Source organism: Sander lucioperca, chromosome 16, assembly GCF_008315115.2.
Source record: "Sander lucioperca isolate FBNREF2018 chromosome 16, SLUC_FBN_1.2, whole genome shotgun sequence".
Lineage (NCBI taxonomy): Eukaryota > Metazoa > Chordata > Actinopteri > Perciformes > Percidae > Sander > Sander lucioperca.
The window spans coordinates 13,856,374-13,869,599 of NC_050188.1; the positions used below are offsets into that span (position 1 = coordinate 13,856,374).

General features: G+C 40.8%; 2 protein-coding genes across 8 annotated transcripts in view; both read left to right on the forward strand.

Annotated features, from left to right (window-relative positions):
* The window catches only part of ubap2l (ubiquitin associated protein 2-like), a 33,977-nt gene extending 26,997 nt beyond the window's left edge, over window positions 1-6,980 (forward strand). For 4 of the 6 annotated variants that reach the window (XM_031296088.2, XM_031296087.2, XM_031296089.2 and 1 more), the window contains 4 exons: window positions 1,256-1,381; window positions 3,289-3,356; window positions 3,482-3,676; window positions 5,602-6,980. In XM_031296088.2, the coding sequence (XP_031151948.1) occupies window positions 1,256-1,381; window positions 3,289-3,356; window positions 3,482-3,676; window positions 5,602-5,697 (485 nt within the window). In that variant the 3' untranslated portion in view covers window positions 5,698-6,980. The remainder of the gene's footprint in view (window positions 1-1,255; window positions 1,382-3,288; window positions 3,357-3,481; window positions 3,677-5,601) is intronic. The other 2 variants (XM_031296091.2, XM_031296092.2) reach the window with 1 other exon arrangement.
* A 1,634-nt stretch (window positions 6,981-8,614) lies between these two features.
* hax1 (HCLS1 associated protein X-1) lies at window positions 8,615-11,222 on the forward strand. Of its 2 annotated transcripts, none has more exons than XM_035993245.1 (7): window positions 8,615-8,893; window positions 9,245-9,495; window positions 9,594-9,817; window positions 9,915-9,978; window positions 10,076-10,194; window positions 10,437-10,557; window positions 10,674-11,222. In XM_035993245.1, exons 1-7 carry the CDS (start codon window positions 8,829-8,831, stop codon window positions 10,742-10,744), a joined length of 915 nt encoding a protein of 304 aa, XP_035849138.1. In that variant the 5' UTR covers window positions 8,615-8,828; the 3' UTR covers window positions 10,745-11,222. The 2 variants fall into 2 exon arrangements, with proteins under 2 accessions (XP_035849138.1, XP_031151954.2); XM_031296094.2 differs by having other exon boundaries at window positions 8,618-8,893; window positions 10,061-10,194.
* The last annotated feature ends 2,004 nt before the right edge of the window (window positions 11,223-13,226 follow it).

Sequence of the window (13,226 nt, forward strand, 5' to 3'; positions counted from 1 at the left end):
GCATACCAATAACTCTGTGCTGTTTCTCATTGATTTCTCATTGGTGTGGAGTGCATATTTTATTTGAGCTCTGCAGCATCCACAAGCATAAACATGATGCTTGTGTAACGACTTTTGTTATGCTTGAGGCAAGGCAGTTGCTAATGGTTCATAACACATTCTTGTCTGCTGATTCTCACCTGAACTGTTCTGACCTAAAAGTTCATTGAAACTTGTTTTTGGATTGAGCATGATCAATATTGAAGTTTAGTTGTGTCAGAATATTGGAAATGCATCTCCATCTTGGACCCAGTTTTCATTGCCTTTACACACAAGGAATGTGTTTCAAGCTGTTTTATAATGGCAAGAAAATGTCTGTCGCTTTTATTAAATGGCTTCTCATGATGAAGTATATGGGACTGCCATTTAAACTGAATGCGAAAGGGAAGATGGGCTTGAACAGTGGCTATACCAGTTTAATTAACAGCGGGGTTAGATTGTTGGTCTCCTGCTGTCTTCCATAGCTTGCTTTGCTCATTTCAGAAAGTGGAGTTTGCTCCAAGGCTTCACCTTCCACCACATCTCCTGCACATACATCTATCTAAACACATCATCAAATGGAGCACCCATCATCCTCCCATATTTGTTAACATGACTCCTCTTTTAGTCTATTTTCTTTCAGCAGTTTCATATTTTCCCAGTGGCCTTCTGGTATCTACTCCATCACTTTATATTCTTTTTTTTCTTTTTCAGTGATGCTGTATTTTATTTTAATACTTTAATTCATCACTCAGTATCCACCTTTGGTCACAACATGTGCAACACCTATTTGTTCTAAGCTGCACCATCTGCTGCTTTCTGCCATCATTCAACTCAAGCTCACTCTCCAACCCCCCCTCCCACACACACACCCTGCCTGCCCCTCACTTCCCCCAACTCCTCCCCTCAGACTTGGGTCAAATAGTATTTGCAAATGATATTAGCGTTGCTTCTGACCGACTTGTTGTACCGGAAGGGCAGATTTTGCCACACAGGACAATACGTTTGGTGTCAAAGTTCAGATAATTACAGTAAAGTATTTGGGTGTCAGTAAAATATGTTTCTGAGAGGACTTGACACTATCTGTATTGTCACAGTTTGGCAAAACCTGTCCATGTGGTACTTGATTTCAAACAAACGCTATGAATTATTTGCAAATCCTGTTTGAGGCAGGTCTGCTTCCCCTGCCTGGTGTGTCTAATGCTGTGGGCTGTGGCTGTGTGTCTGACTGTTGCAGGCTATGAGGATGTGGGCCAGGCTTCAGGGAGTGGGGATTTCTGTAAGGGCGGATACGGCACTGCCGTGGCTGCTGCCGCTTCTGCACAAAACAAGCCAGCCAGCTCTGTCACCGGGCCTGGAGTCGGTGAGTGCCGCCACATGCCAAAATAAAGCAAAAAGCTAAAACCCTGTCCCTCCCGTCTTCCTCCTTGTGTCACCAACCATCCTTCCCCCTCCCCCCCCTTGCTCTCGTTCCTTTGCCTCATCGTTGATGAGCTGCGCCTGTGGGAAGACCCGTCACACTACATCCGCTTTTAGACCGTCCAATGCAGCCTGCCTCTCTTACAAACCTTGTCTGCCATTGTCTGTTTTCTGTTCTTTCTCAGGGCAACTCATCATCAATCCAATCTGGTTTTTATATTTTTCAACATGTATGCTATGTAATTATCAGGTTTAAAATAAAAATGTGGCAGGTCACAAGGGCTGTGGCTGCCATAAACTGATGAGTTGCTCTGGTTGATGCTGTCCCATTTTCCCTCTGATGCTTGCTCTTCACTCATGTTGTCATTGCTGGTATATCCATCTCCAGAGTATCGAGCTCACTGTCTTGTGGGTGAAGTAGATTACAATCCAAGAGAGAGGGCAACAAAATGTCTATTACTTGTAAAATAATGCTGTGTGTGTGTGCTATATAAGAGTGTGTGAATGTACCATTTTAAGAGCTTTTCAAGTGCCTGAAGCAGTATTCACACAGAATGGTATCTAAATGAAGACGAAGTTGCCTTGTCAAGGGCCCTTGAGGGTTTGATCATCAGTATTTCTGCCATAATCTTTGGAGTCTGTATTGTGGTATTTCTGTGACAAATCTCATCGAGTATTTTTACCCAAGCAAGATGATGAAGGTAGGGGCACCATTTTCACCACTAACTACAGTGATGGCATGAGGGAAACACAACTGCTTGCAAGATCAGCTCTATTGCATAGTACTCTACTGGAGTGAGGTACTTTTTTTTTTTTTTTTTTTGGACCTAGTAATATTTCTGTAACACTTTTAGCACAGGACAAGCCTGACTCAAATGCTATCTGATTACTATCAGATTAACGTGGGAGGCACGTGGGGATGAGCATCTCTCATACTGACGATGGACAATTTTTAAGGATTCAACCGTTTTTTTAAAATCTATCAGTGATGCAGCCTGTAAAATAACTCAAACCACTTTTCCTTAATTTCATGTTCCAACTTACTGCTGGTTTCTAGCAGTGCCACTGCTTCAGATGCCAAATATCGCATTAGCATTGTGGCTCTTATCGTAACTGTCATGTCTTAATAAAGCCATAACAATTATTTACGGAACAGACTGAATGACAAAGTAATTTTAATTCCATTTAGGATGAATCCATTGAGTCCTCTTGCTCCCAGATTTTGACAAAAAATTTAGTCTTATGTTGAGGGACTTTAAGGCACTAACATTTTATGTAAATGCCACTAGAACTGAATCTTGAAGGTAAGTTATCTTTCCTGTCCAGTGCCCGTCTCGTTTTGCACAGCAGTTGACCTTGTCCTGCATCACTATGGCAATAAAGAGGGTCAGTGTTTGCCAGAACAACCACAGCAGTAACCTCCAGATAGTTGTCAGACTTTAACCACTGGCTGACTGGAACTGATACGCTGCTACACCGTCTTTCTCACCTCTCTTCTTCCTCTTCATCTCCTCTGCTGTCCTCATTAAAGGAAAATTCTACTCAAATCCTCTATGAACTTATGCCGACATAGATGTTCATATTTGAAATTTCCCAGGATTCTCTTGTTCGAGTCATAAGAGTTTTTTGTTCTCAGAAGCTTGAATTGGAGAAAGTGTTCCCACAAATATAGAAAGTTTCTATGCAACTGTACTGTAGATATTAGATTCCCTGTTGGCGCACAATAATGCAACTATGCTGGTTAGAATCCGAAAATACCCGGTTGCTTGGCATGGTTTGTTTGTCAAGTCCCCCCCCGTTTTTTCCTGTTTTTTGGACTAATTTTGTGTCTGGTCTCCTTTGTCTCTACAGGAGTCTCTGTGACATCAAGCAACACGGGGGTACCAGATATTTCGGGGTCTGTTTACACAAAGACGCAGGTAATTACAGATCCTAAACATTTCAAGCCCTAGTTCCTAGGATGACCCCCCCACCCCCCCCCACCCCCACCCACCCATGCAGTTTGAATCAAGAAAAAATGTCATGTTATCATTTCCTCCTGCAGTCATTTGAGAAGCAGGGTTTCCATGCTGGCACACCAACAGCTTCGTTCAGCCTGCCCTCGGCTCTGGGGAGTGGGGGACCCATCAACCCCCCGGCTGCCGCTGGCTACGCACCGGCCCCCTTCATGCACATCCTGGCACCACACCAACAACCCCACTCTCAGATTCTGCACCACCACCTGCAGCAGGACGGACAGGTAGTGGAAAAGCTTTTGTTGTTGCATTTGTCTCCATCTGTTGGTGCTGGTCGCTTTCACCCCTGTAGTTCAGTTTGGTTGATCTGGACCAAAAAAAGATATTTAGTTGCCTTTTTAGTTCTGGTTTATTTTGGTTATTCAAATTTAATTTCTGTCACGTTTGAGGGGAGGGGGCAAGGCGAGTGTGATTTACATGTAATCTGGAGAAAACGTCAGACCCACAGCTGAGCCCGCTGCTCTGAAGCCTGGCATCACCACACAGCTAGCATAACACCGGGAACTCCCAAACAGCAGGCAAGTATGTTAAGCTTAGGGCTGCAGCTATTGATTATTTTAGTAATCGAGTATTCTACCGATTATTCCATTGATTAATCGAGTAATCGGATAAGAAATGCTTTATAGTAAATAGTAATAGTAAATATATAAAAGAGGTTTCATTTTTAGAAAAAGCAACAATTTCATTGCATAATAGATGCTAATATTTTTAAGCACTGGTGGCATGGGCCACCCTGCTCCTAAATTAGGTGGCCAAAGTAAATTTTGGTGGCCTAAATGTAAATCTTTTTCGCCCCCCTTCCCATTCATGCCTCTGGCTTTTTACACTGCATATAGGGGAAAAAAGCTGTTCACTAAGCCCTGGTACATGTGACTGTAGAAAGCTAACAGCAGGGCTATTAAACTATACTGTTCTGGGGGACACACTTTTTAGAAGGCCAATCTGAGATAGGTTTAGAAAGAATGAAGAATGCAGACATCATCTGCATGTTCCGATGACTTCATTCACGTGCATATTAAGTAGCCATGTGCAGGAGGTGCTGGTTAAGAAAAAGGGGCTGGTTTGTCTCTGCTAGCAGTTAAGTTTAGCAACAGATTTTGTTTTAGCTTGTTTTCTAAAAAAAAAAACAAAAAAAAAAAAACACTTTTTACAGAGTAGCATGCTGTAGCTAGTTGTGTGAAGGCTGGACGAGAGACTGCATGCAGATGTTAATGTTACCTTGTGTAACTTGTCCGCTACATGACACACTGTCCAGAGTTATTTTGCAGCTTAAAATGATCCCAAATCCCAAGTCGTTTTCTCCGCCTTTCTCTTCTCTTAGCCCCTCACTATTTTCGCTCTCTTCCTTCATTTTGTAATCTGCACCGTTAGTCTTTACGGCATGTGTCAACAGCAGCATCAGCCCGTTGTGCGACTGTAATAATCATCCGTGCGGAAACACAGCGGTATACAATGTTTGTTACATTGTTTAAACGACGCTTCGAGGCAATGATTTTGTTTTGAGGATTTTTAGTAATGGAAAAATTTGAGTTACTCGAGGAATCGTTTCAGCCCTAGCTAAGTGTCTATCTCTCTGCCGTTGTTATTTTCACAGAGAACCGGGTTGGTTTAAGTTAAGTGACATTATGCATAGGTCCACTGTAACAAGTGCTAGCTGGCATGTTAGCTAATGTCAGCTATCGTAGCTAATGTTGGTTTCTGTGAAAAATCACGACAGAGAGAAACAGACGTACCTGTGGTTTGGGAGTTCCAGGTGAACTTGTGAAAGCTGTTGCCCTAGATGTACAGTTAAGCCAGAGGCTTACTGTGGCTAAGCAGTCGTGCACAAAGAGGAGGTGGGCGCAGGGCTATTCAGACGGGTTTCAATGTGTTGTTTTTCCTGAGGGGCTGAGCGAATCAATGTGCTCTACACAGCTCTACAATGAAGTAAGATTTTACCCATTTAAAATCTTAAAAATGTATAATAGAAATAGAAAATCAATATGTGGTGGTCATCGTTGATATTGTGGTGGACTGCCACAAATAAATCAATGTATGGGAAACACTGGTGTGTATTAGGTTAATAATTTCACTAAGCGACATAATACTTGAGTAAAAAACCATGGCATCAATCAACAGGTCACAGATGAACTCTGTCCTCTCTCCACAGAGCGGCACTGGACAGCGCAGCCAGAATGCCTCCATTCAGCAGAAGTCTCAGATCAACAAGTCGGCATACAACAGCTACAACTGGGGGGCAAACTAACATCCACTGTCGCGGCCCCCACACTGTTGACAGAAGCTAGAAGGGGGCTCATCACTCCTACTGCTAATCGTCTCCACATATAAACTCCCTCTTCCTCCTGCCGAGATTCCCTCTCCAGTCTCTTGGCCCAGCACTCCTGCAGCCCTGACTGCGGTCAGGGAAGGTGCTGTGCCGAGAGAACAAGCACTGTAATGATGCGTGGGAGGGATGGGGGGCTTAGAAGAGAGGGGAGATCGGAGCTAAATCGTTATAGAAATACACCTTCAAGAGGTGAAATATTGAGTGTTGGGAATTTGTATTGTGTTAATCCCCAGCCCCACCCCTTTTTTCTTTGACTTGTATGTAACATAGAACTGTTTTCTAAAAGAATTACCGTTTCCTCTTTGGTCTTTTTTTTTTTTTTTTGGTCTTCCCCCTCCCCCCTTTTTTCTTGCAGATGGGGAGGAATGAAGTAATATCTGAAGGTGGGGGGACAGGCTGGTTTTGTATTTCTCACCCTCAACTCCCCATGTATTAATTTTGGTGGTTACTCTTCCCTCCCACACAAAAGACCCAAACACAATAATTTGCTTAATTGCTGTTAAATGTTTTTTTTTTTTTTTTTTAAGTTTAAAAAAACAATTCTCTAAATTGGTAGAGTTGTGAAGTTTATTTTTTACCAAATATAGATATATTATATATGAAGACATTTAAGTGAGCTCACTGGCTTGGACTGTGAGGACAGTGTGTTTGTCATGTGACTGCGTGCATGTTTGTACACACGGGGCCGTGGTTGTGTACTGTGCTGTTTTTGCCTAGCACAGAATTTTTCATTATCTAACACTTGTACAGTAACTGTTCCCATTAATTATAAATGTGTTGCATAAAGGCCCCACCTGTTCTGCAAGAGATGTTGAATGATTTCCAAGGCCAATACACACCCAATCTGCCTTCCAGTGTGTTTTATTGTTTGTTTGTTTTTTAGGCCCCCCGCCACCTCCCTGCTCCACCACCTGTCCCCCATTGTAAGGAAACCTGCAGCATTGAATACTGATGGACAGAATTGTACTATGGGTTTTTTGTCAGTGATTTCTTTTTTTCTTTTTGTACTGTGCGTTTTAAAAATTTAAATGGATAAACTTGTCTTGTACATATAAAAAAACACAAGTACTGTAGTCCCTGTTCGATGGCTTTCTCCTTTTCCTTCTTAAATCCTTGCAGACTTGTTAGCTTTTTGTTTCATATATTTTTTTTTTTATTTTGTAAAATATATAAATATTAAGTAAATAAACCAGGAAAAGACATTTTCATCATTTTGGATGTGAATGTCTTTTAAGAAACTATTTGTTTCTCATGTGGCTTGTAAATGCAGCAGCAGTTCTTCCTCCAACAGTTTGACAGTGATGCCCAGTGTTTGTTTGTTGCTGAAGGCTGGCCTTCATCTCATTTTGTTAGTCACTGATAACTTGATATCAAAAGAACAATGAATTGACAAACTCTGTAGCTAAAGCTTGTGCCATCAAGTGTTTGGTGCAATTGAAACCATCTGACTCAGAGGCTGTAGGGTTGAGATATCTAACTCAGGGGATCAGCAGGGGCAAGTACAGTCCAAACACATCACTTCTGTAGCCATTTTGCTTTGTATCTTTAATTGATTTGGATGCATTTCTTGAATCTAAATGCCGTGTTTTACAGTATGATTGACAGCTAGCTGATGTCTGCTGAACAGGCTAGCTAAATATCTAGGATGCTACCTAAATACGTACATGGCAGTTTTTCCGCCATTTACAGTTTCTAAAAAGAAATACTCTTTCCAGTCATGTATATCCATTGACTGCATATAGAATATATGTATATCTAAACATGATTAGTCAACTTACAGCCATGTTGCTGGTCCTGACAGGACAATAACCTTCTATATACAGTCTATGACAATAATATGTACTGTTTACCTCGTGAGGTGGTGTAGCTGATGCATTAAATTATCAGAGGTGAAGTGAAAAGCAGCGGTGGAAATGATGGCACATTCACAAATAGGTATACTGTAATTGGGTATTTCCGTTTTGTGCAACTTTATACTTGCAATACATTTCATGGGGGTAACTACTTTTTTTAGTCAGTACATTTAATTAATTTGTTTATTGGCATTTTGTCTATTTCTGGTTCTTTCACCTCTTAAAGCTTTGTTTAGGCTCCTTGACAACTACATTCCTATTTGTTTTCACATTGAAACGTTACAGGCGCTTGGCGATGGAACGCTGTTGCTAGGAAACAGCAGTCCGCTTTAACCTTAACCATTAGGCTTTTCCTTGGTAAGCAAACACTTCAACAGGCAGTGGTAGATCACATAGCTAGCTACATAGATATAAAACTCTATCTATGGCTAGCTATGTATAGTAATGCCATACTATAGAAATACTTCAAGTAGGAATTCAGAAGTGTTATCAACTAACGTTAATGTACTTTGCAAAAACTGATAGTTTTAATAGTACATGCAACAGAATGCCTCTGCTAGTCTAGCTAGCTATAGCGTTAGCTAGCTCAATTATATTTACTATTCATGCATTAGCAGCATTTCAATGGTTAGCTAGTCGAGATGGAGCTGAGTTTAACGGCTTTATGTAGCTAGGCGACTATTTGGATGTTAAATCAATAACGATGGATCATATCTTGTGTATATATTTTTGTCATACGATGTTTTGTATGTAAAAATAAATCGAGATACATTTCAGTAAAAAGCACAAGTCAAATAAAAATATCGAGTAACGTCAAGTGTAGCACAAAACGTAGCCAGCTAAGTAAAGTAGAAGTATCTCAACTTGCGTAAATATAGTTAATTACTTCCATCATTGACAACAACTAGCTAATAAACCGGTCCGGGACAATTTGAATTATTTATTTAAGTATGTAACTAAGCATGTCAAACAAGCGTTTAAAACTGGCACCTGAGGGGTTATTTCTGCTGCGCATCCCCACTGTTATTTACGGTAACGTAGCATTATTACTGGTTGCGTCACTCTGAAATATCTGGAACGCTTTACGACACTGTTGACAACTGAGGCTTTTGTTTTCTCGAGCAGGTGTCTGAAGTTGGTATATTTATTTTCAGTTATTTTTAGTTTTCTACAAGAGTTGTTTGTAATGAGTGTAAAATGAGTGTTTTTGACTTATTTCGCGGGATTTTCGGAGTACCTGGAGGCCATCATCGTGGACGAAGGTAAGTTTATGGAGTCAAGTAACGTTAACTTTAGTACACCGCTGCCACTCTAAAATAACTTAAGCTAGCATAAGTTCGCTAGCTTGGTACATGCATTGCACGCTATTGGTTAGTTAGCTAGGTAACGTTAATGAAACGGATTTAGTTACAAGATTAGGGTTTCTCTGCCAGGATAACCACAGGGGTACCTCAGCTAACATGGCTGCTGTTGTATTTAGGCTCAGTGTGACCTCATAATTAATACGATTGAGTACTTGAAGGTCTATTTACTGTTGGTCAGTTGACATAGCAAACCCAAAGCAAGATTGATAGTCAATGAACATTAATAACACGTCATCCATACTGTATCAGGGACCCTTTCTTCGATGCGATGACTCATGATGAGGACGATGAGGATGAAGAAGAAGATGGATTTTACTATGATGGGTTCCGGGGGGACCAGCAGGACCCCTTTGACAGTGCCTGGAGGTTTGGCTTCAGCGTTGGCCCTGACGGGATGAGGATCCAGGAGCCTCCAGTGTTTGGCCACGTCCTCAGGGAGATGGAGGAAATATTCTCCCAGCTGGGCCACTGGGACAGACAGCTATATTCTGGACACTTTGGTATGAAAACTGAGCCGTAATCCAGTACTTTACCGCTCACCTAATTCTTTTGCAATTCTGAGTTGTAGATTCAGTCTGTGTCTCCTTTTATGTTCTAGGTGTTCCCAGTATCATGCCGCCGCCGCCTCAGGAACGAGCAGAGAGGAGTGGAGGGGGATCGGGTGGGAACCCCCTGAGAGACTTTATGCTCAAATTCCCGGACAACAACCCACGAGGACCCCATGCAGGGCCATCTCGAGAGCCCAGAAATAACGGCCACCCTTCTTCTGAGTCACCCGAATTTCCCAGCTTGCCATTCCATGGCTGGACCCCTTTCTCAAAGGTGAGTAAGATATTTGCTTCAAAGACTTTGTTTCTGTGGCAACATTAAGTGTCACTGGTCACTATCATGTTTCAACTTTCTTATGGTTTCTTAATAGTTTAATGATATTTGGAAAAGAGGGCCATTGAAAGCTCCAGAGGACGAGTGCAAAGAAGACAGAGGTGGGTGATATTTTTAATCAGTAAAACAAATGATGTATATGACTTTGCTCTGTGTTCCAACTGATTTCCCATTCCCATCCAGATCTGGACTCTGCAGTGTCCTCTGGGGGCCTGGATCAGTTTCTGGCACCACCTGCTGGTCAGGCTCCAAACCAACCCAGGACCCGCTCATTCTTCCAATCGGTCATCGTCACCAAGGTGGTGAAACCTGATGGGGTGAGAGAAACACTTTATCTGACTTTCACAGCAGATTTTCATGGCCCAGTTTAGCCCAGTGGTTGCAACATGACAGTAATACTGCTTGGGTCTGAGAAATGATTCTTGCTGGGGAAAACCTACTAAAAAACTACTATTATGACTATTTTCTGTATATCTTCAGTTGTAATCCTCTTTTCTTTCTTTTTTTGTTTACACTTGGTTGTGAATGCATATTTTTTTACTGTTTTGATGTCTGTCAGACTGTAGAAGAGAGGCGAACAGTTCGAGACAGCCAAGGTAAGGAAGAGACCACGGTGACCCACTCAGGAGGTCCTGGTAGGCTGGAGGGACCAGACCGTCAAACTGGACCTGTCATATCAGGTCAGTCTATACATAGTGGGTTTTTTTTAATTGATTGATTGTTCAGGTTTTTTAGAATATTTTTGAGTTATGTAGTAGCTTGATCTAATTCTAATGCATTCTTGTTTATATTTCAGGTGGTCAAAATCCATTTTCGGACATGCGGGATGATGACTCCTTATTCTCAAAGTTCTTTGGGGGGGTTTAAATAAGTCGTAAAGTGGAGTACTGTATATTCTCTGGGCAGGTTGATCATAGCTTTTGTTCCCTGAAAACATTTCAGTTTGAGTGTTTATCTAGAGCTTTACGTTTGCATATATATAGGATATATGGACAGAACAGTTGCATGACCCTACAATTGCCAAAATGTTGGAGTAGAGTCTTTGGCCTGTCTAAGGACACACCAGGATTTCCAACTGACCACGTAGACTAGAAGCTGCCAATCCCGAAGACTATTGATTTTGACAAATCGAGACACATCAGGTAATAAACAATTCACAATTAGATATTTTATTTTTGAATTGTCCTGTAGGATAAGCTTGTATGTATATGAGTGTGTGATATGTCAAATAAGGAGTCTTAATATATTTACATAGTTGTTATTGGCCTTTTGTTTTAGGTTTAGTCCGTTTAGGCTACCCACTTTAAAATAGGACCATAACTTTGGAAATAAGAAACGACACTCAAAAAAAAAAAAAAAAAAAAAAAAAAAAAGGTTGAATTCTTTAGCAATATAAAATGTGTGTACAGGTAATACAATACTACTAGTGTATTGGACATCTACATGCATACTTACCCTTGTATTGCAGATCCTGCTTTTATGTCATCTGGATGTTTTTTTTTTTCAACAGTTTGTCTTGATCCCTCCAAATTGGTATCAAGCCTTATCAGGTCCAGGTCAGTTTAGCTCTTTTATCACGCCGTGTTATGGATGACTGCAGTCCACCTCTGTTCTCATCTCCCCATTTAATTTAGTTTAAGATTATTTTTGGGGGCTTTTGTCCCTTTATTTCAGAGTGACAGTGGATGACAGGAAAGGTGGGAGAGAGATGGGGGATGACACGCAGCAAAGGGCCGCAGGTCGGATTCAAACCTGGGCCGTTGCAAAGGCCTCAGCCTACATGGGGCACACGCTCTTACTGGGTGAGCTAGAGGTCGCCCCAGCCCCTTTTCTTCTTCTTCTTCACTGCCCTCTTTGTCCTTTCTCAATCCTTCTCAAAAATGTCCAGTAAATAAAAAGGCGTTTGTATATGTGTTGTATGTTGTATATCGCTCAGGTTTGTGGTTCAGTGTGTGTCAGATACCGAGAGAATAATGATTTATGTTTAATTAAAATGAATTAAAAAAAAATGACATGCTTTTTCATGTGTGAACTATGAAAAGGTCTCATCACTCTTCTAGTGTTCTGGCAAATCTGCCTCTGTAATGGGAGTGGAAATTGTGGGACCTTGAAGTTTTCCTTTGAAAATGGGCAGTACACTCATCTTCAGAGAGAACTATCCTTGCAAACCATTTTCATGAACACAGAGGAATTGTATATTGTGGTGTCCTCTCTCAGCTACCTACATATTTGAGACCTCATCAATTCCTAATAATGGAGTACCTACTTTTTAAGTTTCAAGTTTTAAAAGGTTAAGATGAACCTTCCATGCTGTTCCAATTCTTTAAAATGTTTCTGTCTTAAAGGTCCCACAGTATGCCCTTCTTAATACTTGTATTAGAACATGTTTACTCTAATGCAAAAAAAGCGCCCGTCTCTTTTAAGCCCTGTCTCCTCTGATTGGTTCAGCATTTCTGGGTCTTCCGCATTTGTGCTTTCAGAGTCTCTGCACGTCATTGCAGCCAGGTAATGACTGTATCAGCACTGTAGCGGAACCTTCTACCTATACATAGTATAGTTATGACATCAGCTGTGCCAAAGTCCTGACGGGCCATTTAAAGGTACATTTTCTGAATGTAATCAAAAGAAAAAAATGATTGCATGCAGATAAACTCACACAAATAAATAACATTTTTGCAAAGTCCTTCCAATGTTATTTCTCTTGTTGCCTTTTGGAAGCCCATTTTTCCCACTTTATTCTTTACTCCATGTTACATTGCAGCCACTAATATTTTTCTGTTTCTCTATGAGCACCTTTCTAACCCATTACCCTAATCACCCACCCCAGTACAATCAGTATACTAACCCTCACAATAATCTCTCTTCATCCTCATATCCTTTTAATAAATGTTTTTATACAACTTTTTAATCTTTATTATGTTTGTACAATGTTTTAGCAGCTGGTCCAGACCATTCCACAAAACGAAAAATTTGCATTCTTTGTTGTTTTTTGCCCTTGTAGATGAGAGGTTATCTTCACAGGAAACCAATGAACTTTACAGCTTATCTTACATATGCTATTTGATCATAAAATACAGTTGATATATTTTATGTGTGATGTGACTATATTTTACTACATTCAGTATTATATTATCTAATGTTTTAACAGATTGTCATTTAATACTATAATTGGTGTGATAATCTCTTGACAAACATGTTATCTCCTATGCTGAAGTGTCATTTGCAGTGATTTACTCCACTGTTAGCACCAGTTGCAAAATCTAACGGAGGGTTAACTAAATAGATACATTTGATATGCATCATATGAAAAATACACCTTAAATTTACAGTTAAGCTCTGTCATGACGGT